At 37.9% G+C, this 26,232-nt stretch overlaps 1 protein-coding gene and 1 pseudogene across 1 annotated transcript in view; both read right to left on the bottom strand.

Annotated features, from left to right (window-relative positions):
• Positions 1-26,232, bottom strand: part of Znf704 (zinc finger protein 704) — a 192,674-nt gene that overhangs the window by 136,277 nt on the left and 30,165 nt on the right. Inside the window, exon 2 of the mRNA XM_048358983.1 lies at positions 7,891-8,129. Coding sequence (XP_048214940.1) covers positions 7,891-8,129 — 239 coding nt within the window. The remainder of the gene's footprint in view (positions 1-7,890; positions 8,130-26,232) is intronic.
• On the bottom strand, positions 14,473-15,409 carry LOC125360844 (annotated as a pseudogene).

Raw genomic sequence — 26,232 nt, 5'->3', positions numbered from 1 at the left:
GATAGCAAAATGATATAAATTATTTTTTAATTCACATTAATGACTAAAATTCTACAATTCCAAATAAGTGGCACATTCTAATGTCCTCATGTACAAGTTCAATCAATGTACTAACGTGTGCTCATAATAAAGGACTATTGTACACAATTATTGGAAATTTATTGTTATATTTTAAATAAGTACAATAAGAGTATAATGTCCATATATATGTATATGCACACATATATGTAAACTTTATAAGCCTTGTATTGTTTCACAAAACACAAACTTTTTTAAGTTCTCAGTAAGAAAATAAAAGCCAGGCCTCACTGGTGGCTCATGCCTGGAATTCGAGTTTTCAGGAGGCTAAGGTCTGAGTATCACAGTTCAGCTTGTCTGGGCAAAAAATTCCTTGAGACTCATCTCCAATTTAAACAGCCAAAAGCCAGAAGTACAGGTATAGCTCAAGTGATAGAGCTCCAGTCTCGAACTAACAAGCTAAGGGAGAATACAAAGCTCCGAGTTCAAGCTCCAATGTAATAATAAATGAATAAATGAAACATGAATGTTATCACTGGTCGTTAAGGAAAGAGAAGTGCTACCTAACTGACCTTTTCATTGTGTTAGGCCAGAATGTCAGCGTATGTGAATTTTAATTTCAGAAATCACTGACAGGCACTTGCAAAAAGAGAAATAGCTTTTATTCATTCATTGATTTTGGCCTTGTATTGGGGCTTGAACTCAGGGACTCTCAGCTCTTGCTTTAGCCTGTTCTGTCCCACTGGGGTTCAAACTGCAATCCTCAGATCTCAGCCTCCTGCATAGCTAGGATTACAGATGTGAGCCACCAGTGCCTGGCTCTCTAATCTTTATTTACTTGTTGACTTCAGGATCTAAATCCCCTGCCAAACGAAATGGTACAATGTGTTGCATTAAGTCATTAAATTGTATTGGCTCCTACCATCTTCTCCATCACTTCATTTTCAGCATTCTAGCTGCTGTGTAGTAAAAAGCAGACTGTAGCAAGAAAGCAATTACTTGCTAACATAAACTACTGGATACATGTTGCCTGGAAAAAAATTGTCAAAGCTACTTTAATGAAGATGGCTTCAGTTTTCAAAGAGCATCCATAAGTTATATAGTATCAGTATTTTTCTAGCATGGTTGATAACATTTATATTCCCCTCCTAATATGTTTGGGTTGGTTTTTGTTGTTGTTGTTTTGGTTTTGGTCAGTTGTGGGACTTGAACTCAATGCCTGGGAACTGTCCCTGAGCTTCTTTTCTGGCCGAGCTGGTTTCAAACTGAGATCCTCAATCTCAGACCCCTGAGTAACAGGGATTAAAGGCATGAGCCACCAGCACCTAGCTCTAATATATTTTTTAAAAGAAAATGAGATTTTTTGAAGTGTTAAAGTGGTTTTGTTCAGTAGTTTCATACTGGTTATACAGTTTGAGACCTGAAAAGCTTCTAATGCATTTAAAACACTGAACATTTTCTCCAGAAACTGGTAGCCTTGAGATCCACAAATAAAAGGTCACATTTCCTTATATCAGTTAATGCCAAATTTGACACATAAGACCTTCTTACAAACAGTATGTGATACATAAAAGAGAATGGAGAAAAGTGAGACTCAAGCATTAAACATGGTAGCCCAATTATTTCATAATTCTCCATTGTACACACAGAATGTGGCTCATGGCTCATCACTTCTAACTCTGAACTCAAAGGTTGAGTTTCTGACGTCCTTTTAAACTATATGACTTCTGGAATGGCATCTAACAAGAAGGTGGCTTCATTTTATCCAGCAAGTGATAAATATGACATCACTATATTTAAAAACCCTTCAAAACCAACCATATGGTTTGCTCTCTTTTAATAGCAAACTAACAATCTAATGTTGTAATAAACTGTTGTTAGGTCTGGGAATATTTTGGCCAACTTTTTACCTTCTTATAACTGGTTTGCTAATAGATTTCTTTAGCTTTAGGGTTATAATTAGAAGACAGTTATTACTTTGCATGAGCAGACTGTAATTACTGTTTGGATGAATTCCAGCAAATTTAAGCATCAGCACCTCTAAAATAGTGATGGCTGGTAAAAATGGAATATCATGCCATGCACCAGGGATCTGGGTTATTTCATCATATCTGCCTAAATGTTGAATGTGTGTTAATGATTAGAGAGCAAGTGATATTAAATATTACAATTGTCAATGTGTTTTAAAGCATCACAGTCCCTACTGAGAAAAAAATAATGTTCTCCCATAAACACTAATAGATATGATAAAAAAAAAATTCATATGGTATGAGAAACTTACTTAGATCTTTCATTTATTCAGTAATGGAAGTCATGATATGTACATATAATAGGCATCTTTCAATTTTATTTCATACCTAACTATTGGCTAAATTTGCTTCCTGAATCTGCAGGATTTCCTAAACATATCATCATCATCATCATCATCATCATCATCATCATCATCATCATCATCATCATCATCATCTCATATTCAAAGCCAAGAAGCACATTTGTAGTTGGTCCACCTTCTATTTCTCCTAGTGACTACAGGAGCTTCTTGATAGTCCTTTTTGCTATTGTTGCTGTTTTATGCCGGTCCTGGGATTTGAACTCAGGGCACAATCCCTGAGCTTTTTTTGCTCCAGGCTAGTGCTCTGCTACTTAAGCCATGGCTTAACTTTTGGCTTTTTGGTGGTCAATTGGAAATAACAGTCTCACAGACTTTCCTGCCTGGTCTGGCTTTGAATCTCAATCCTCAGATCTCAGTCTCCAGAGTACCTAGGATTACAGTTCTGAGCCACTAGCACCTGGCTTTAAAAAAAAAAAAAAGCAAAACCAAACAACAACTCCTAATGAAGCAACACCTAAATCTATCCTTTGTTAAAATAGTTGGTCATTTTCCACTGTTCACAACCAAGAAACCTCACTTCTATTTCAAAGATGTAGCTCAGATCTGTTTTCTTCTGTTCACCTGGACTGTTCTCACTTCAGTCTACATTCTGTAATACCTTTTCTGCACTAGTGCATTGTTGTCCTGCCTGGTCTTCCACATCCATTCTTATTTCCCTCCATCCCACTCTAAGTGGAAGATCGAGTGCAACCTTTCCAAAATACAAATAATCTCACATCATTCTCCTTTGCAAATCCCTCTTGTTCACTTAAAACATAATTTTAAAATGTAACACAATATCACTTAACATGATCTGGCTACTGACTACCTTTCTAATCTCAAGTGTCCCTCAACTGTTGAGTACATAAATAAGATGTGCTATATCCATGGAACGGAAAATTATATGATGATAAGAAATGAAGTATTGAGTGACATAGGTAACAATATGGATGAATCTTAAAAATTTCTATCTCTAAATTCCTGTCTTTGAACTTTTTTTTTCTTCTCACAGGTGGTGCTCTAACACTTGAGCCATACCTCGTGTGTGTGTGTGTGTGTGTGTGTGTCTGTCTGTCTGTCTGTCTGTCTGTCCTATGGCTTGAACTCAGGTAACCTTGGGCTTTTTTGGTGGTTACTTGGACTTGAGTCTCACAGACTTTCCTACCTAAGCTGACTTTGAACCTCTATCTTCAGATCTCCTCAGTAGCTAGGATTACAGTTTTGAGCCACTGGCACCTGGCTAGTCTTCGTACTCTTAAAGGCTATTTTTCCCAATTTCCATAAGGAGGAACAGTTTATTTTCCAAAAGCTATCTTAAAAACATTTAAGACTACACATTTATAATTAGCTAACTTCTTATTCTCAATTCACAATCCCTTTTGGAGGGGACTGAGTTTTATCTTTTGTAACCAGGCACTCCTAAATTACTAAATAACAAAACTTTTGAGAGACATCAGTCTTTAAGAGATGGTTGTTCCCACAGTTAGGACTGGGGACAACTTTAGTACTTGTTATCATCAATTCACATTACTACTCCCAATATTCTTACAATTTAAGAGGATCTTTCTTTCTGCCAATGATAGAGTTTGAGCTCCAAAGATAAATGCTAACTATACAAGTGCACTTTAACACTCTTTCTGCTTTAATTTATTGATTAACAAACACATTATGATTTAGGAAAAATCATGATTAATGAATTAACTCAATCTCAACCCTCTCTCCCCTCTGCCCTCTACAAAGTAAACACTGAGTTCCTGAAATCAATCCAGTAGTACAATCACGTCAAGGGTTGGGTGGACTTTCCTCCATTATGACTGTCCCTACAAAGCCCACACAACTCAGAACGAAGAGATAGCTTGTCTTCTTTTCTCTCATGACTCAAAACACAATGACTTTGGATCCTTGGACTCCTTCATGAGTTACTATTTGTCAAAGGAAGCTTGGGACACTCTTGAAAAAACAATTCCAGGTGGACTGCACTGATAGCCCAGAGCTGCCAAAGGGTGGGGAGACAGGCCACTGCCCAGTCTACAACACACTAATACATTAAAGAAAAAGAAAAAAAAAACAATAATAGGAAGGAGAAGGGCCACTGTGAGATTGAGCCTCAAAGACATCTGACAACAGGACAGTAACTGACCAAGGCTATCCACTGATCTCTGAAAGCACCTTCTGCATTTATGTCTAGACAACAACACAAACTGCTCCCAGCAACAACAAAGCAAGGGTACTAATGCAGTTTCCTGACAGCTAGATTAACATATCTGGAGTAATAAAGTTGTGCTTTCTGAAATTAACAACTTTTAAACAGGTCCTCAGAAAATGGGCAAACAAATAGGATACTTGCAAAGTAAACCTCAGATAGTGTTCTCGCTTCTCCACCCCCTTCTTCCCTTACTTGAAACAGATACTAGGAAAATAAAATCAAAATTTTAAGTAATTGTATCAAATTATCAACCCTCTTAACATTAAAGATTTTCCTTTAATTACAAACTTATCCTGTTCTAATAAAAGAACAGAAAATTAGAAAATATTACAAATCAGAGACAGCCATGTAAGTATATTAGTGGAGCCACATAAGTGCTGGTCTCTGATTCAACTATAAGCTCCCTCTCTAATTCATATTTTTTGCCAAGTACTAATGTCTGGTGACTGGAGACAGGAAATGAAATCAATGATGTTCACCATAGTGAGGTACAGAGCTTAAAGTAGGAAAGTGATTCTAAGACCTTCTTAATTATATGGGAAAATTAAATGTATCGTGTTTTCGTTGTACAAGCTGTAGAAAATAAACTTGTTTCATTTTACAAACCATAGAAAGTAAAGTCTGACGAAACTTGCAGATACAGTAGAAGTAGGAAAAAGATAAAATAAGACACATCACAACAAACTGATTTTGAAGAGGGGTACACTAGTAATATTCTATTTGGCTTAATCCAGGTAGTCTGTCTCTAAGAACTGGATTCAAGAGAACAAGTTATAGTAATCAGGTAGACAAACATAAACATGCAGCTTATATCTTATCTATATGTATGATATATATTTAGTATATATTATCTTTTAAAACATAAATGTATAGATTTCCTTAAAACAATCAGTTCAATACACTCTCATTCAAACTTCATATTTTATACAGCCAACAGTTGTAGTTATTTCTCCTTAATAAAAAGTCATATATTTCCTACTATTTCATATAAGAATTCTGTCTTGAATTTTGTCTTAAATACTGATCAATTTAGATAGAAACAGAAAGTTGGCATCTGCTAAATAACTCTATGATTACAAACAGAAGTAGGAAGAGTCTGAGGTATAGTAGGTACATTACATAATTTCTGATTCTTTGATGACCACTTTAATAAAATACTTTGCCGACCACTGACAAACTTTTGATTTAATCATAGCAATGAAAGCAAGTGTGTAAGTGGAAACCTCAAACAATGAAGCTTTAAGTAGCATTTCCCGTAATAGATTAATATGTCTAAATTACACCTTGTCATTGAGGAAATTTTTTCTGTATACTAGTGGATTTAAAACCTAATTACTATCCCCCCACTGTTTATGAACCTCACAATAACACTGGCTTCATTTCTATGCTCTTATGTGTGTTCAACAAATGTAAGGAGGTGGGAAAAAAATTCCACAAAGGCAAAAGACATTTCCCTTCCTTCCCTTTTCATTGTCATTCCCAGAAACTACTGTAAGTAATGTGGTATTAAAGAACAAAGATATACCTGACACAATTTATGGCAATTCAAAAGGATTAATTCCAGGTCTTTCAACACTACAGTCTAATGAAAATTTTACATAGAGTAAGTTCTAAATTGAACTGAAGTTAACATGAAACTAACACTGAGAAGTATAACTTAGGGAAAAAATAAAGGCATAGCTTTTCACATTTCAGATTATTAACACGCCATTTGTTCTATGTGTCAACCAAATAACAGGTACAAATTGAAGTGCCTACCCTGTTTAAAGCATATTAAAACTTTTCACATTGAAGCCACCGTGAAAGAAACTAATACTAAATAATTTATTATTTTTATTTTTATTTAATTTATTATTTTTATTTATTTTGCCAGTCCTGGGCCTTGGACTCAGGGCCTGAGCACTGCCCCTGGCTTCTTTTTGCTTAAGGATAGCATTCTACCACTTGAGCCACAGCACCACTTCTGGCTATTTTCTATATATGTGGTCCTGGGGAATTGAACCCAGGGCTTCATGTATACGAGGCAAGCACTCTTGCCACTCGGCCATATTCCCAGCCCAATTTATCATTATTATTATGAAGAAAAAAAAAGCAAAGTTTCAAGTAGTTGAACAGAAGTAATAAATATATGAAACTATCAATTAAAGTCTAATAAAAACAGAGGCCTAGAATTTTAGAAAGTATAACAAATTTGGTAACAAGGTAGAATAACATATAACTTCCAAAAGAAGATACTCTCAATTTAATATGGAAATAAATATAAATTCTAATTACAAAAAAGTGACCAGGTAGAAACAATTATTTAGTCCTTTACCAAATAATTGTGGTTTTTTTTTTCTTCATTAGCTATCAGGCATCATTTGAACTAATGTAAATCTTCCCAAACAAGTGCTTTAAAATTTTCCATGCTACAGTAATCCCATTCTTCCCTTTATCTGACAATAATGGAGCTCCTAAAACATAAATAAGATTGTTCTGGTACTAAGCATATACCATAAACAGGAAAAATTCGCACCCCTGCCAGTGTGGAAATTGCTTCCTAGGTGAAACAAATGAAAACAAGCAAGAAAATGAGTAAAAGTTTGTATGTTCTATTCCACCCTGCCATTGGCAATCTGCCATAATATTCTCCTTTGCTTCTGTGCTACTGGATACAGTTTAAATAAAATTGTAATATGAGGAAGGTCTTTTGATATTTCAGATAAACTCTCTTGGCCAATTTTCAAAGTAAATCTGTCTCAAAAGGACTGCAGTAACAGCAGCCTGAGATCACCCAATATTTTTACACATTTTAGTCTGCAGGCTACCTGTATCCTGTGACACATCTTCTTCTTCTTCTTCTTCTTTTATTTAATTCTTTAAAAATGTAAAACTACTGTCAGCTGATATCAGCTGATATGCCACAAAAAAAAGAGGCCAGGGACTGAATTTGTCCATAGTCACATTTTGTCCACTCCTGACTAAAATACCTGGGTACCCTCACTTTTAAGCATTATCAACTCTTTATTTCATTGTTTCTTTCTTTTCAAGAAATTTATTCTATTTATTGCTTTTCTGCCTAAATCTCATTTAGTCTTTTCTTTTTCTAAAGCTTCTGAAGTTTCAAATATGGTAGCCTCAAAGTCAGTTCTGAAGAACAGGGCCAACTGCTCTGTTTCACAAAAACATTAGAAAAAAATTGCTTGGCAGAAAACCCTGTTAAGTTATACTCTGCTGAAGACAGACCTGGCAGAGATTTGCATGCTCTCCACCAACTCCCCAGGGCAGAAGAACACAAGGTCAAACATTCTCTTACCTTGCTGGAGGAACGTCAATATTGGAAGAAACAACTTTTCGTTTTTGTTCAAGGAGGCAAATGGATCGAGTGTTTTCCTTTTCATGGTCAATGACTCGATTGGCTTTTTTGGTGTCTGCTGTTTTCACATCTTCTTCCATGGCCAAGGGGAACAAGTGATGAGACATTTTTTTACTAGAGTCACGCTTTAAGTCCTCTGATTGAAACGTGAAGGTCATTTCCCGCTTAATACTCCCCACCTGTAAAATGAAACACAGAAACTGTCACATAAATATGAGCTTTGCCTGACCATTATGAGAAAGCACTACAGGCACTCTCCTCTATGTCTATTGACAGGAGCTTACTATTTACATGGGGGAATATGAAATACATTTAGCAAAACAACTAGCATTACTATGTGATGCAACTGTCCTGACTTAAACAAAAGACATCATAGACACAGAAAATACCTTCTTTGAAGACTTCAAAGTGTAAGAACCTAATATTTTTATATTTGAAGCTTACTGTCATGTAAAACAAGTAACATTAGACTTTTTGTCTATTAATACTTACCTTCACCATTTTGGGTAATTTAGGAAGTAATTTTTTATCCTTTATCTATTGTAGTTAGGAACTAAATAAAAATATCTCCTAAAGCTATATAGTAACAATTCAAACATCTTTTTCTTATAATCGTTAAAGCAAATGCATTGTACATGTGCATTTTTTGGTGTGTTTTGTTTGCTTATTTTTGACAGGCTTAGATTTGTCATAGAGTTTATTTACTCATTAGGTCCAAATAAATCACTTAAAGCAGAAAAAAAAACCAGAGTAAATGTAATGATTAAGGCATAAGACAAATATAAAATTCAAGTTAGTGAATTGATTCCTGTCTGAATTTGTAAAACAAAACAAAACAACAACAACAAAAAACCCCAGGAGACTAAATTAAAGAAAGATTTCTTTTTGTAAGGTAAGTAGTATCACCAAAAAATTTGGAGAAAACTAGTCAAGTCTTAGGTATAAAGAACAAGTTACACTGTTGTAACCTGTAATCTCAGCAAACAATGCAGCATATTTCAAAATATTCTCACCTACAGGACGTTCCACATACCCCTTAAGACAACCCACCCCTCCTGTGGAATTAGTTTGTAGAATCCATTTGTAGTGTCAGTAATTCTTTATCTACTTAAATAGAAGATATATTAGTTTCTTTGTTCTTAATTTTAGCAAAAGGATTTTATCAAATTTAACAGAATCCAAAACCATAATCCTAAAGCCTTTTCAAAACAAAATGAGAGAATTTGTGTTTGAAGATAGCAGAATCTAGTGCTAATGACTAGAAATTCTCAGACGAAAGGAGAGCTCAGATATCCAATTGAAAATTTCCAGGACCCAGGGATAACTTATTCTTGCTAGCACATGACTTTGATATGAACACACAGAGCTCTAAATGGGGATCCATCATCTCTGCAGCCTGTCCAGAAAAGATCAACTTCTATGATTTTCCTGGAAGACCTACATCCAGCTCCAGATTAAAATATCAGATAGTTTTGGTCTAAATGCATCTCATTAAAAAGTCACCACATTTCTTAGAATGCTTTAACGAATAACCTCATCTATTTAGGAGGCAGATAGGAGAATCATAATTAGCCCCCGTTCCAAAAACAAGCAGGTTTTCTGGTTCACTGTAATCATAGCTATTTGGGAGGCAGAGAGGTTAGAGGTTAGAGGCTGGTCTGAGGAGAAAAAAACACAAAAATTTTATAAGATAAATGAAAAATAGAAGAATTAGGGACATAGCTCAAGTAGCAGAGCACTTGCCTAATGTGAACATATAGCTCTGAGTTAAATCCCATACCATTCCTCTCAAAATTAAGGAAAAAAAATCTTAGCAGAATAAGTGTCCAAAAAATGAATGTCTCTTTTTAAATGATTACCATTTCAATAACATCAATCTATAACAGAAAAGAATAATAACAGTAGTTCACATTTGCAAACAGTAATGAATGTTCTAGAAAAATGTAGCTTGGAAAATCTATAAATATTTTAAATCTACCAGTAATCAATATTCTACACAACCTTTTTTACTTAAGCATAAGGAAAACAGAGAGGTACTTTTCACTTCTTTTTTTTTGTTTGTTTGTTTTTTGCCAGTCCTGGGGCTTGGACTCAGGGCCTGAGCACTGTCCCTGGCTTGTTTTTGCTCAAGACTAGCACTCTGTCACTTGAGCCACAGTGCCACTTCTGGCTGTTTTCTATATATGTGGTGCTGAGGAATCGGACTCAGGGCTTCATGCATACAAGGTGAGCACTCTAGCCAATAGGCTATATTCCCAGCCCTGCTTTTCACTTCTTTACCAGCCTGTTTTTTGAGGTTTTGTTTTGGAGGAATTTAATTTTTTTAGTTCTGCATATATTTTAGATATGAGGCCTTTGTCCATTGTACGGTCAGTAAAGATCTTTTCCCAATATGTGAAGCCCATAAAACTCTTATCTTCAATTAGCCACCCAAAAGCCAGAAGGGGAGTTGTGGCTTAAGTGGTAGAGTGCTACCCTTGAGCTAAACATCTCAAAGACAGCAGCCAGGCCCTTGAGTTTAAGGCCCAGGACTAGCACTAAATAAAAAAGACTATTCTAGGGACAGTGAAAGACAGGAATTTCTGGTAGGTTCTCTCAGCTTCTGTTAATATGTGAAGATTTGGAAGGCAAAGAAGGTACTACAAGCTAATAATTGGCAACATTAATAGTCAAAGGTAACAATTTTATTTCTACACTGGACTAGTGGACTCTTGGCAATGAAATATTGTGTAATATGAAAGAATTTCCCACTCAAGAGATTCACTGACCTGAAAATAGTCTTTAACTGAGAATCTGGGAATGAAGGTAGAAACTGCTTTCATCCTTCAGATAAAACTAACAAGCTAAAAGCCCTGTGAGATGATGATTGAAGAAAAATAGCAAACTTGTACATATAAGTACTTCTCAGGGAAAATACAAGTAGGGCAATAACCTTCAGTCTGGATTTTTAAATGTGTTTCCTGAACATGAAGACTATGCTGACTGTGTCCCACACCAATGAGTTGCAAGTAGTAGGCAGACAAACTAAGCATCCCTAATCTGAAATGAAAAATCCAAAATATGCCAATACCCAAAGACTATTAAGTGCTCACATGACAGCATAGGCAGAAAGTTCCATACCATGAAACTTTGTTTAATGCACAAAATTCTTAAAATGTTGTATAAAATTGCCTTTTGGCTATGCATATAAAGTATGAAACATAAATGAATTTTGCATTTAGACTTGAGCCACATTCCTATATCTCCTTATCTATATATAAATACTCTAAAATTGAAAAAAATCAAAAAAAATTCTAGCCCTAAGCATTTCAGATAAATGATACTAAACCTATAGTATTTAATTCTGATTATTGCATTCAAAACAGACAATGACAAATTGGAACAATGGAAGGTAATCTTGAAAATGAGGAAGTGCAAATGTTTTGTCTACAAAATGGATGGCTTATGACTGGCATCATTGCTTTCTAATATATGTAAGGCTCTCTTAACAAAGAGGAAATGGAGCTGTGCGTTCCTTGAACTGGGATCGATGATACCCACTTCTGCTTTTTATCTAACTCTCTTCTGATCCTCTAGCGTACTCTTCCCCTTTCCTTCTTCTACCATATTGTGAATGAAATGTTTTCCGTCTGTAAGAAATACTACTTTAAGCTGAGTGCCAGTGGGTCCCACAGTTGCAATGTTAGCTACTTGGAAAGCTGACATCAGGAGGCTCGTGGTTCAAAGTTAGCATGGGCAGAAAAGTTTACATGACTCCTTTCTCAAATATCTTGGTTGTAGTAGCATGAACTTATCATTCTAGCTTCATGAGAGGCTGAGATTGAGAGGTCCAGGAATCTCCATCTCAATGGAAGAAAATGGCGATGGTTGACATGTGCTTGCAGTCTCTGCTACAGGGAGGCAAAAAATAAAAAATAAAAAAAATAGGAGAACCAAAGTCCAGCTGTGCACTGGGAGAGTAAGCACCTGTCTCAAAAATGATCAGTGTAAAGGCCACAGATTGGGAAAAGATCTTTACCGGCCATACAACGAAAAAAGGCCTCATATCTAAAACATATACAGAACTAAAAAAATTACATTCCTCCAAAACAAAACCTCAAAGAACCAATAGCCCCATCAAAAAGTGGGCTAAAGACTTAAAATGAGACTTCTCTGATGAGGAAATGAGAATGGCCAAGAGACATATGAAAAAGTGCTCTACATCACTGGCCATAAAAGAAATGCAAATCAAAACAACACTGAGATTCCATCTCACCCCAGTAAGAAGGTCCTATATCAAGAAAACTAACAATGACAAATGTTGGAGGAGATGTGGCCAAAAGGGAACCCTACTTCATTGTTGGTGGGAATGTAAACTGGTTCAGCCCCTCTGGAAAGTGGTATGAAGATTCCTCATAAGGCTAAACATAGAGCTCCCCTATGATCCAGCAGCTCCACTTTTGGGCATCTACCCAAAAGACCACAAACAAGAACACACTAAAGCCACCAGCACAACAATGTTCATTGCAGCACAATTTGTCGTAGCTAGAATTTGAAACCAACCCAGATGCCCCTCAGTAGACGAATGGATCAGGAAAATGAGGTACATATACACAATGGAATTTTATGCCTCTATCAGAAAGAATGACATTGCCCCATTTGCAAGGAAATGGAAGGACTTGGAAAAAATTATACTAAGTGAAGTGAGCCAGACCCAAAGAAACATGGAGTCTATGGTTTCCCTCATAGGGAATAATTAGCACAGGTTCAGGCTAGTTACAGCAGAGGATCACAAGAGCCCAATAGCTATACCCTTATGAACACAAAAGATGATGCTAAGTGAAATGAACTCCATGTTATGGAAACCACTGTTATATCACTGTTGTAATTACTTTCAACATGCAATGTGAAACCATAGCTTCTATTATTAATGATCCTCTTGTATGCCCTTCCTGTGGTCGTACCTTCACTATCTCTGTATCTTATCTGAGTACAGTGGAAACCATGTATACAGGTATTAGAACTAGGAAACTGTAAGGGAATATCAAAATCGAGAGACACAGTATAAAAAAGACAAACGATTACAAAAGTAACACTTGCAAAACTGTTTAGTGAAAATCTACTGAACAACTCATGGGGGGGAAGGGAAATGGGGAGAGGGGAGGGGGTAATGAGGGAGGAGGTAACAAACAGTACAAGAAATGTATCCAATGCCTAAATTATGAAACTGTAACGCTCTGTATATCAGTTTGACAATAAAAAAAAATGATCAGTGTACACACTAAGGGCTAAAGATATGGTTTAGAGATGGAGCACCTGCCTTGTATGCACCAGACCCCAAGTTCAAACCCCGTTTCTGGGAGGAAAAAGCAGGAACAAGAAAAAGAAGAAAAAAATTACTATACTACTTTAATTGTATTTTCATAAAATCATATACTATTAAGCAGGAAGAATGTAAGAGATCTCTCATTCTCACTAAAACATTCTACCTTTCAGTATTTTTATAGAGCTTAAATGTCCTCATCTTCTAATTATGTGTGTCAGGTGCCAGTGGCTCATGCCTATAATCAGAGCTACTAAGATCTGAGGATTGTGGTTCAAAGCTATCCTGAACAAGAACGTCCAAGAGATTCTTATCTTCAATTAACCAGCAAAAAGCCAAAAGCAGAGCTATAGCTCAAGTGGTAGAATACTAGCCTTGAGAGAAAAAGTGAAAAGACAGTGCCTAGGTCCTGAGTTCAAGCCCCAGTGCTACAAAAATTAAACGAATAAGTAAATTGTCTGAAGGTATGGTTCAAGTGGTATAGTATTTGCTTAGCAAGCACAAGGCTTTGAGCTCAAACATTAGTACTGAGGGAAACAATATGCATTAAGATCTCCTTTGTTTTAACAATTATACATTTAAGGAAAATAAAGAATATACAGAGATTTATCCCAGCAATGCTAATAGTATTAAAAATGAAAATTAAGTAAATATTTCAATAAAATTTGGGTTAAATATACACAATTTTAAAAGGTGTCCTTAAAAACAATAATATTGGCCACATGAAATTCCAGCAACTTAGAAGGAAAGATCAGGAGACTCATGGTAAACAAAAACATAGTGAGACTCATTTCAGTCAAAAAAAGAGTTGGACATGGTGGTGTGAGCCTGCCATCCTAAATATATGGGAGATATAGATAGGAGTATTGCAGTCTGAGGCTAGCATTAGGCTGAAAAATAACATAAAAGAAGAAAGGCCTTGAGGTGTGGCTCAAGTGGTAGAGTGCTGAATAGCAAGCACAAGGTGCTGAGTTCAAATCCCAGTACTGCAAAAAATTAAAGTAAAAATGTCTCTATATTAGGTTATATAAAAATAAATTTAGCATTTTAGTTGTCAAAAGATTGTAAATAATTACATGTAACATGAGTTCAAAGAAGAGGGAAAGAGGGAAATAATTCTGAAAGGACATTCCAAAATTCTAACAATTACTTTCTTCAGGAACAGATATATAAGCAAACATTACTTTTTATCCTTACAATTTTCTTTTTCTTTTCTTTTCTTTTTTTTTTTTTTGCTGCAAAAGCTTTATTTCATTTGGTCCAAGGCTTGGGAAGGGCTCCGGGGTCATTAGTTAGGAAGTTGCCCATGGCTAGGGGAGAGGCTCAGGTGGAAACCCTGATGTCACGCGATGTACAGATGGCCTCCAGAGGCTGCTGGACTCTGGGGTCCTCTAGTTGTGCTTGAGGGTGAGACGTTCGAAGAGATAACTAGCCCAGCCCGGCCTGAGGGGAAGCCAGCCTGAGGAGGTTGGTTAGGTGGTCACCCATCTTCTTGATGAGCTTCACCTCTTCATCCAGGAAGTGGTTCTCTAGGAAGTCACAGAGATGGGGGTCTGTGCGTGCAGAACCCAAGGCATGAAGATCCAAACTGGCTTGGTTCTGGTTCTTCTCCAGGTTCAGGGAAGCTTCCATGGCTTCCACGGTTTTACCCCACTCATCTTCAGAAGGCTTCTGCACATCCTGGAACAGTGCGCGGCTGCCGCGCTGGTTCTGCATCTTCAGGAGGCTGTGGGCGCCCTCACACTTCTCCTCCTCCAGCTTGCGGAAGAAGTGGCCACATCGTCGCAATCGAAATAGTAGCCCAGAGAGAGGTAGGTGTAGGAGGCCCTCAAATGCAAGTTGACCAGTCGGTTGACAGCAGCCTCCACCTCGGTGGAATAATTCTGACGGATCTGGGAGGTCATGGTTAGTCGTTGATACAGAGCTAACCACACCCACTCCCCCCCCCCCCCCCGCCCCACACACACACCCCACCCCACACACAAAACGGCGTTAGTTGGTCCTGGAAGCAGGAGACGGGAGAGAAGATAAGGGTCAGAGGTTGTGAGTGGAGAGGAGATCCGAAGGCAGCTGGTGGTGGAAAAGAGGAGTCCCAGGGTATGTTCCGTCCAAACACTGTTGAAGCAAGACACAGATCCGCGGGACTGGCGCGGGCTGCTTGCAATTTTCTTAATATTCATTTGCAGTTTAGTATTTTTAAAACTTACCATGGTATCCTACATTAAAATAAGATATATTTTATGCTAATGCTTCTCAAGAATTTAGCATTTATGTAGCTAATATTTTTCTTCTATTACTTTCTAGTTATCAAAATATGTGCACTTATTAAACAAAAAGTTAATTTCTTAAAATAAGTCATCTACTGGCATACTATATGGCTTACATCCTCTCTTATTATATTGGTCTACAGTAACGACCATCAAATTCCCTGTTCCTAACAGCACCAACGCCCTCCACAGAGCACAGCACAGTCTCACATTATGCAGTGCAATTTCTTCCAAGAGAACAAAGCTTCAATGTTCAATTATACAAGAATACCACCAATTACCAATTACAAACTGACAAACAGAACTCAGAATCTTTATTCCCAATGAACAGCTTTTGTTTTTCTAGAAGATAATCAGTGTATATATAAATGTGATATACTTGGGGAAATTGTAGTGTTTTAACAAGAAGTTCATGGTTTCTATTTAAATTTTGAATTTCTAGATGGTGATGTCCTCTATAAATTGAAGACAACTTTCTAAGATGAGGACTAGAGCTCAGCTTCAGTACAAAATCATGTGCCTTCCATAGGGGATTGCAACAGCACCCCACTTCTGACATCACCCACTTACTTGTTCCACCCTGCCTGTGTGTACACTTAACTCCACCTCAGGCCACCTTAATCCTAACACCTACCCTGTGAATTTACAGTAATGAAATTTCACAAAGCATGTGTCAACCCTAACTTTTGGATGTTAGTCTCAGTTACTCATCTCAACCCAATCAGATTTGAGGAGCTGGTTCTAAAGATTAACTCGATTTCCAGGAATCATTTGCAGAAAGCCAATCCGTTTGCCTTCTGGAACGTTCTGAATGGTAAGAAAGCCTAGCCATTCCTAGCCATTCAGGCTAGGAATGTGGCTTTGTTGTAGAATGACTATTTAGCATTCATGAAGCCCCGGGTTCGATTCCTCAGTACCACATAAACAGAAAAGGCTGGAAGTGGCACTGTGGCTCAAAGTGTTAGAGTGCTCAGGTACAGTGTCCAGGCCCTAAGTTCAACCTAGGACTGGCAAAAACAAAAACAAAAGAACTTGCCATTCACCAGGCAATCACAGGTCACACCTGACCAACTTTATAAGAGAAGTTTTCCTATATGTTGCCCATAGTTGTCAGAGTATGTGAATTTACTAAACGAGGATGTATTTAAAGAGCTTGTATACCTTACATGTTTAGTGACCAATGGCAATGACATATCAATCACCATGTGGAATATGGAATCAGGGCTATGGATTTAAAACCATGTTATAAAAGGAGAAACAACACTTAGTATAAGTAAAAGGAACAGTTGATTCTATTAATTTAAAATCTTATTGCTAAGATCCAGTTCAAAGGAAGATGGGAATTTTTTTTTATTGTCAAGATGATGCACATAGGGGTTACAGTTACATGCTGAAGGTAGTAAATACACATACATTAAAGATGGGAATCTTGAGTGAAATGATAAAAAACAAAAACATTACATCCAAAAGTAGTCCACAGAACTTTACTTCTATGTCAAATTAAGTTCTTCCAATTTCATGCAAGGTACACAGAACTGTAAGTTAGATGGCAAATCTATCTAGTCTTAATGAATAGCTGTAGTAGAACCACTTTAAAAACAATTGCTTCCAATTACTACCCCCTTAATTATATTATTCCCTTAGCCCTCTGAAATCACCAGTGTTTGCTGACTGCTTTTTCCCAAGAGTATTGTTTTTCTACACCAAGACAGTCAAACTATCAAAACCAAATTGGTTTAGTGGCGACGTTGATGAGTGAAAAATAGAACTTAATGTGGCAGGATTCAAACTCTGCATTAGGTTTTGGTATCACACACTCAAACCACGCAAGTACACTCTCTCAGTAATTAGTGTCGTAAATGTTGGGTTTACTACTGCAAGTTTTAACTTTAATATCTTGACAATTTAATACTCAACAAAGCGTGACTTGGCTCGGTTAATGGCAGATTAGTCAGCAACACATTTAGGATGGAAAATATTGCAAAACTCTCTAGTGGAAGACAACTTGGCTAAAGTTTCAAGCCTTCTATTAACATTATGTAAGTGAAAACACACAGCTTGGCATTTTTTTAAAAATCCTTTCAGAGAATTCTTGAACAGAAATATCCATTTCTGTAAAATGCAACATTAAATTCAATCTCAGCTAGGTTCCTTTGTATATTTCTTTTCCAAGGTCTCAGGGGCTATCAATATGGGTCAACTTTATTGGATTTTTCTCAGGATACAGAATTTTATGCTCATTACATTAATTAGATATTCTGTTTTCAACAATTCAAAAATTTAACTCAACTAACAACATCCAATCCATTTGAAAATCCTGTGACCTTTACCTTCATACTCTATCAGGAATTAGTCACCACTCACCCCCTCCACAGTTTCCACTGCAGTCAAGCCATCATTGTGTACAGAAGCCTCCTCCCTGGGTCACTGCTTCCATCTCCCTGGTATCCCAGTTCCTTCTTAGCAATAGCCAGCCTCATCTTTTCCTTAAAAACTAGATTCATGCTCCCCCACTCCACTCAGAATATTCCAATAGATCCTCATTCTCCTGGGATGGAAGATGAATACTGTACAATACCCACCCAGGCCCCATCTACCCAACTTTCTGTCTCTGCTACTCTCTCCTTCCTTTTCCTCTCTATTGGGCCAAGTCTGTCAAACAGCCACATGGTGTGCTATTGGGAGGTAATGGAACTTGAAGAGGTCTTCCTGTCATTGGGAGGTCTTCCTTTTCCTCTTTCTTGCTCATTCCTGACCCTGATGAAAACAGATTTCCTCTGCCACACACTCCTACCTTTATGTTCCACCTGACCACAGGCACAAAACAACAGGACCATCCAACCATAGACTGAAACCTTTATAGCTGTAGGTCAAAAGACACATCTCCCCTTGGTAAGTTATTCTTCTGAGTGTGATCCCAGCATGTGGAAAGCTGAGGCAGGAGGATCATGAGTTTGAGGCTAGCCTGGGCTAACCAGTGAGAACCTATCTCACAGAAAAAAAAAAAAAAAAAAAAGCTGATGGCTCAGGTATTTCATTACAGCAATGAAAATCTGGCTAATACAATCCCCATCATCATTGGCCTGAACATACTAGGTACACCTGCTGCAGGGCCTTTTCCCTGGCTAACTACCTCATCTATTTGGAAATGTTCTTCCTTCAGATATGTGTGTTGCTTGCCTCTTCACCCTTTCTGTCTTTGCTCGAACAACTCTTGCTCCTTTCCTACTGCTCCTCACCTACTGCTCCTCACCATATTCCATCCCACATTCCTGACTGTTCATTTGCCTTTCACTTTATTACAAACTGTACAACTATTTTACACTTAATATCTGACTGTTCTATCAGAAATCAGCTCTATGAAGACAATAGGCATTATTTGCTTTGGCTACTGATACATCTTCAGGACTTAGAAACAGGATAGACACCCTTGTGAAATGAATAAGTGAGGTTTCAAATGAGATTACCTGAGCTAAATGGTAATCCTACTTAAAATCTAAGGATGAGTGTGAAGTTCTTGGAGCTACAGAGCGTGAGATCATAGAAATCTCATACTTTCTGTGTACCCTTTGCCTCAAAGCATTATCCTTGGTTATCAATGGTGTAGCAGTGAACTGTGCTATAATTTGGAGAAGAAATAGGATTGGTTACCATTTTAATCTTTTCCTCATTAAGGTTCTCAAGTTTATCTGGAAGAGGGCTTTATTTCCAAGAATGCAACCCTTATTTTATAATAAAATGTATGGAGATAATAGGGTTTCTGAATCAGAAGACTTTCTGATCTCTTTTTTTCAATCACCAGGTTGACCTATGACAAATCTAGACAGAGATAATAAGATAGAATTTCAGATACAAGTCATGATATTATATAAATTTCCAAATCCTGAGGAGTGAAGATTCCATCCTCCAGGGTATTTTGGGACAGACCATGGGTTAGCCTGGTCTCAGGTATACTTCCCCACACCTCTCTATGGCCCTCATGAGTTCTATGCACTTAAGGTCAGAAGAGTAATAATGATAATGATAGCAAATGCAGCTTTATTTCTTCCATTTTTCAATTATGTTGAGGTTATGCAGATGGGGATTCAGATCCTACTCGAAGTTTTAAACTGTTATAAATTTCTTTCAGAAGAAGCAGGAAGGAATGTTTTACCGAGGAACAGCTGATTTGCACAAGAACTGCCTATTCCAATAGCTGTAATGGCTACACTAACTGTGAGTGCCACAGCCAGAGGGGCCACGCTGGTGACCATGAACGTAACGAAGCCATTTCTATGCCCATCTCAGGGCCATCTCCTCTCCTGCTGCAAATCTCTGAGTTCTTTTGTGGACACTATGCCCTAGTCCTAGGCATAAACACACACAACAAGGGAGAGGAGATTGGTGGGAACTGAGGCAGTATGTTACGGCTTATTTTCCTCATGGGTTAAAATGTAGCTTGCGGCTGACCTAGGTAGGATTCAAACCACACTGAAATGCACCTCCTGTGATTAAAATGCACGTTTCAAAACAGTGGTTACAACAGAACTTTGAGCACATTAGAGAATAATTCTAATACATATAAATAAAAGGCAAAAGCAACTATTGAAAAGAGTATTACATAATTTATTTGGGTACACCCAGGGTCAACCGAATCCTTCTTAGGAAGAGTCTGACCCACACCTGGCTGTCATATAGTGACAGGCAGCCCAAGCCAGAAGGCTAGACCTTGCACACTAGAAAGACTCAGCAAGAGTAGGGAGAAGGGAGAGAAGTGGAGGGGGGACAGTAGAGGACAAAGGTGGGGGGGGGTAGCAGAGGACAGCAGAAAAGGACTTTGGAAGGAAACAGGAAAGGAAGGTTGTAGGGCTCTGGGTCCTCCACACCATGGGAAGACCTACTTACTCCCACACAGCTCCATTTCTGGCCACAGAGGCCATTTCTTAATTTTTCTTTTTTCTTTTTTTTTGCCAGAGCTGGGGGGCTTGAATTCAGGGCCCAGCCCTGTCCCTGAGCTTCTTTTGCTCAAGGCTACCACTCTACCACTTGAGCCACAGCACCACTTCCAGCTTAGAATTTCTGTCTATGTGGTACTGAGGAATCAAACATAGGGTTTTATGGATGCTAGGCAAGCACTCTACCACTAAGGTACATTCCCAGCCCCACAGGGGCCATTTCTAGCTTTGAATTCTGCTTTCCCTCCACACAGTTATAATTCCTACCCTATACCACACTTCACTTTACTGTTGTGTGGTGGTTTTGGTTGTTATTTTTCTGTTTGTTTTGTTTCAACTTGAACTGGTTTCAACTTCTTCCAACCAACAGTGCTGGACTAATGAACTAACCTGGTGCTTTTTAACTCCTTTGGTGATAAGAAGTCAAAATTATAATTTTTCAAATTCATCTTTGGTTATGACAGTCTCATAAAACATCTTACTATTTTCCAAGCACATAAGAAGCAGAATTTGGGTAAAAAAGAATACTGGTTGCTGAGAGTTCTCTCTTCAATATGTACTTTATTTAAAATAAAATTTGCTATTCCTTTGGGCAGGAAATAGCAAATGAAATTAACAATTAAAGTTGAAAACTAATGGATCTGCATTCAAGTTTGGAATGTACTTTTAGTCCACAGTGAGTTTATTACTTTACTAGCAAAACAAATGTCTAAATAAGGTCTATTAATAAATGCAGCTAGACTGTGCTCAAGCAGTTAAGCAACACATATTAGAATAAGTCCATTAATCTGCTTATTATAAATATATTTTGTATAATAAAACTTTCAGTGGTATATGAGAGCTTAAATGAGAATAAGAAGAAGGAAGTATCTCCTACTTTAATACTGAGACATCATAAGAAGTCAGAACTGGACTAAACAATGGTAAATGAGTGCATGCACCAGGGCTGGGGGTGTAGCTCAGTGGTAGAGTACATGCTTAGCATGCATGAGGCCCTGGATTCAACCACAACATTGCCGAAGAAAATAGGAGGGGATAAGGTTGTGCTCTGGGGGATCTTGCTCTCCTACCTCAGGACTTCAAGTTGCTAATCTAGCCCTAATAACTACATCAGAGGTCGTTACATACACATACATATATAAGTGAATAAATACACAAACGTGGTGGTTCTGCTCCTATTAGTACCCTGAGTAATACAATATAAAACTTGGTATAAAGCACTTATTTATTTTCTCTCCCTCTCCTCTGGTCTCCTAGAAATTGCTTGGAAGCAAAAAAATAAGTTTTTCCCAGTATATCCCAGGCACCTGATCTATTTATATCCAGCACACACTACGTGTTGCATAAATTGTGATTAGTTAGTACAATTAAGTGAGCACAATTAGTACAGCAAGGAAATGGTATGTAAAAACAGGTTATAATGATTATTATTCAACAGTCACAATTCTTTGAAATATTCAGAAGGAAAAAAGACAATAGTAGTAGTAGTAAAGAGTTATTAACTACTTCTGTCTTATCATCAGATCTCCCTCCCGACTAAATATTTCCCATTGACAGTCAACCATGCTCCCCTATCCTTTATCCTAACCTTCTCTGACCCTTGGGTCTCATCAATTACTGTATCTCTGTTCTATTCACTGCCACAGTCAAAATATATACCCAGTTGTCTCCTCAGGCTGTCATTGTTTCACATTCTATTTACCTTTCAACTTGCTGTAACTGATTTCTATTCCCATCGTCCCAATTCTTACTTGTAGACAGGAGCATAAATGAGCTAGTTTAGCATAAAGAGAATTACTAGTAGTTCTTAAATGTTAGAACGGGGCTGAAATGTTCAATAGGACAACTGCACACAGCCATTAGAAAAGTCCAGCCATATCACAAGTCTGAATTAGTACGAAGTACCACAGCATTGCCTCCTACCTCTCAATTCCCATGGCAACAAGATTAAAAGCTGGCACTTGCACCACAGATGCCCCCTCAGCACCAGGAACCTTGCCATATGTTTGTGACATCTCTTCTGCATGTGGCTAACCCCCACAACCCTATTTCACTATGTCTCTTGTAGCACACTCAGGTGGGTGAGTTGTCTTTGCATAACCCAAGTCATATTACAGAATTCTATCCATAAGGAATTCTGGGAAGTACTGGCCACAGCAGCAGGGGAAAATAATACAGAGGGGGATAGTTGAGGTATTGAAAGAGTCAAGCCATAGTACCAGCCTTATCATCCTAAATTTATGCATGTTTTCCCTTGATGCCTTCTCTGCCTGCTTCTCATAATATGTGTTTTCTTTTCTTCTTCGTGTGTGTGTGTGTGTGTGTGTGTGTGTGTGTGTGTGTGTGTGTGTGTGTGTGTGTGTGCATGTGTGCCAGTCCTGGGGCTTGAACTCAGGTTCTGAGATTTTTTTTTTTTTTTTTGGCCAGTCCTGGGCCTTGGACTCAGGGCCTGAGCACTGTCCCTGGCTTCTTCCCGCTCAAGGCTAGCACTGTGCCACCTGAGCCGCAGCGCCCCTTCTGGCCGTTTTCCATATATGTGGTACTGGGGAATCGAACCGAGAGCTTCATGTGTAGGAGGCAAGCACTCTTGCCACTAGGCCACATTCCCAACCACTCAGGTTCTGAGATTTTTTGCTCAAGGTTAGTGCTGTACCACTTGAGCCAAAGCTCCACTTCCAGGTTGTTGGGTTTTTTGGGGGGTGGGAGGGCTGTCAGTTTAGTGGAGATAAGAGTCACACCTTGCTTGGGCTGGCTTTGAACCATAATCTTCAGATCTCAGCCTCCTGAGCTTATAGGATTACAACTGTGAGCCACCTGTACCTGGCTCTAATACACATTTTCAATCTTCTGTCTATTTCATTGCCACCATCATTTTCTCACTTAGACTAGTGCAAGAACCTCTGGCTAGCCTATCCACTTCCACGCTTAACTCCCAAGCAACCACACATTACTCAGAGAACCAAATAAAAATGATTTTGTAACTTTAATATACCACATGAAAACATTGCTGAAAGCCACAATTACATACTAAGCTTTTAATCATACTACTTAAGGAAACATATCCTTCAGTATGAACTGAAGGTGCTAGAAAGATGGTAAGATCTAGATATCGCAACAAACAGGAAAAATACTAGAAATGCTACTAATAGGCTTAAATCATACTTAAACCATTGACTCAGCGGCCATGGTTAAAATACAAATATTTCAAGAAAGCCAAATGTGATGGTACACACCTGTAATACCAGAACTTGAAAGGCTAAGGCAGGAAAACACATCCACTAGACTATTATCTTCTAGGCCTGCTTTCATTTCCAACTCAAGAAATGTGCCAAAAGACAACTCACTTTGGTGGTTGCTACTGTGTACCTATAGCTGTTAACCAGCACAAATAATGAAGAAGTTACTTCCCACCAATATTTCCCATAATTTTGACCTATAACTTGTCTTAATATTGTGGTTTTTTAAATAGGAACTTAAAAGAACATATTAAAAATGTTATTTGAATGTCCCTCTAAAATACATGTCAAAACTTAATTGCCACTGGGAAGGCAGTGGAAGATGGGATTTTTAAAAGGTGATTAAGTCTTGAGGCCACTCCCGTACAAATGGATTGGTGCCATTATCTCAGGAACAAATAGGTTATCTTAGCTGGGGAGTGGCTTTGCTATGAAAATACATTTGCACACCAACCCCTCCCTCCCTACACAGATTCGTATGCCACATCCTGGCATATCTCACAGCTTCTAGACTGATAAGAAATAAATTTGTTTTCATTATAAATTACCCCGTCTGTGATATTCTGTTATAGTAGCATAAAATGAAGTAGGAGTATATTCCAGGGTGATACCATTTAATTTTGCTCTCCAAAGATAGAATTTATTGGAAGTGAAATTTTATAGTTTTTCAGACTTCCTATACAAGCATTCCCCTTACAAACACAACCATGTGGCTCTGATAGCCCTATTTTACAAAACAAGGCTTGGTGAGCAGCCAACTAGTACTTATCGCAAAACCCTACACAGGCAAATGACAAATATGTGTTTAAGAACATCAAAGGTCACACATTCAGGTTTTAACAAGTTGAAGTCTTTGTTCATGTGTTAGCTATCTGAACAATATTCTACTAAAAGAAGTAAAATATGCATAAGTCACACTTTACTCTCTAGCTTCAAAAGGCAAATAAGTTGTTTACAGCCAAAAACATGTACATTCTTCCTGGAAACCAGAAGACAAGTGATAGACATTATATAAACACCTTCTGTGTCTCTGTATAACACACAATTTTTCAGTATATGTTAATGCACTAATTCCCAGTGAACACACCTCTTAATTTGCTTATTTAAAGATCATTTGCAAGAAACTCTTTATAAAAGAAGTTGTATAAAAGATTTCAAAGAAGGTAAAAATTCTAAGGCTTGAATATTTATTCCAACCCACACATACACTACTCTCCTCTTTCCCAGAGATAATAAGAAATAAAGATATTTTAGTAGACTTTTAAAAAGAGTGGTTGCTTGAAAAATAGTCATTCAATAAATATTTTCACTAGCTGTTGTAGACACAAGAGAGAATAGTGACGCGTGTATGTAAATTTTTTGTGGGGGGAGTGGTACTGGAGTTTGAACTCATGGCTTTTTGCTTGCTCTTCCACTTGAACAATACCTCCAGCCAGTGTGTGTGTGTGTGTGTGTGTGTGTGTGTGTGTGTGTGTGTGTGTAAGTCCCTACACACACTGACCTTGCAGTGCAAGGAGAAGGAAGATGAAGGAAGGAGAAGAATGATGTAAATAAACACTTCATATCACAACTGCAATACAAAGTCTGCTAAGGGAAATTTGTGCAAAGTCTAAGAACATTTATATGCTCTTTGTTATTAAAAGGGAGAAGCAGACAGGCCTGGGAAGGCAACTCTACAGAAGTTATCTTCCTCAGCCCAGGCTGCTATAGCAGAACACCATATACAGATGTACTTCTCACAGCTCTCACGGCTGGGAAGTCTGAGAACAAGGCAATGGCAGATTCGGTGTCTTTGACAGAAGCCTGCTTTCTGGTTCATCTGGATGACCATCATCACACTTGTTCTCATGTGGTAGAAGTAGCTAGAGAGCTCTCTTTAGGTTTATTTTACAAGCTAGCTTATAAAACAGACCTCAGAGCTTTCATAATACTGTTCCTGAGGGCTCCCAGCTCCTGTCCAAATGATCTTCCAAAGGCCTCACCTGCTGATAGCATCATGGAGATTAGGTCTCCACACAAGAATTCAGAAGCAACACAAACACTCCTTTGGAACACTTCCAAACCAGACAAGGCCAGGGCAGATTTATCAACCCACTGTGAGTTTCAGGGATCCAGCTGGTGTTTAAAAGATTCAAGGCAGGAAGCAAAAGCTGCATTTTTTGCATCATCTTGGAACTTAAAAAAAAAATTTTAAGTATACCTGTAAACTAAATGCACTAAAATTTTTTATATGGAGACAATCAAAGGTCTTGGTGTTAAAAATGTTTCTGAGTGTACAATATTAGAACCTTTGTTTTTTTTATTTTTCATTTTTGCATTAGTAATGGGGCTTAAACTCAGAGCCTCATGGTCCTGCTTGGCTTTGTCCTCTTAAGGCGGGCACTCTGCTACTAAGCCACATCTCAAGTTTCCAAAACTGGAATCTTTCTTGATTTTTAAATTTTAACAAAGTCTGAGCATTTGAGGTACTTCTATGAAAAGTTATGAACAGGGCTGGGGATATGGCCAAGTGGGAAGAGTGCTTGCATCGTATACATGAGGCC

The sequence above is a fragment of the Perognathus longimembris genome, chromosome 12 (genome assembly GCF_023159225.1).
Source record: "Perognathus longimembris pacificus isolate PPM17 chromosome 12, ASM2315922v1, whole genome shotgun sequence".
NCBI lineage: Eukaryota > Metazoa > Chordata > Mammalia > Rodentia > Heteromyidae > Perognathus > Perognathus longimembris.
Note: the sequence above shows the minus strand (reverse complement) of the source record. Positions and strands in the feature narration are given on the sequence as shown.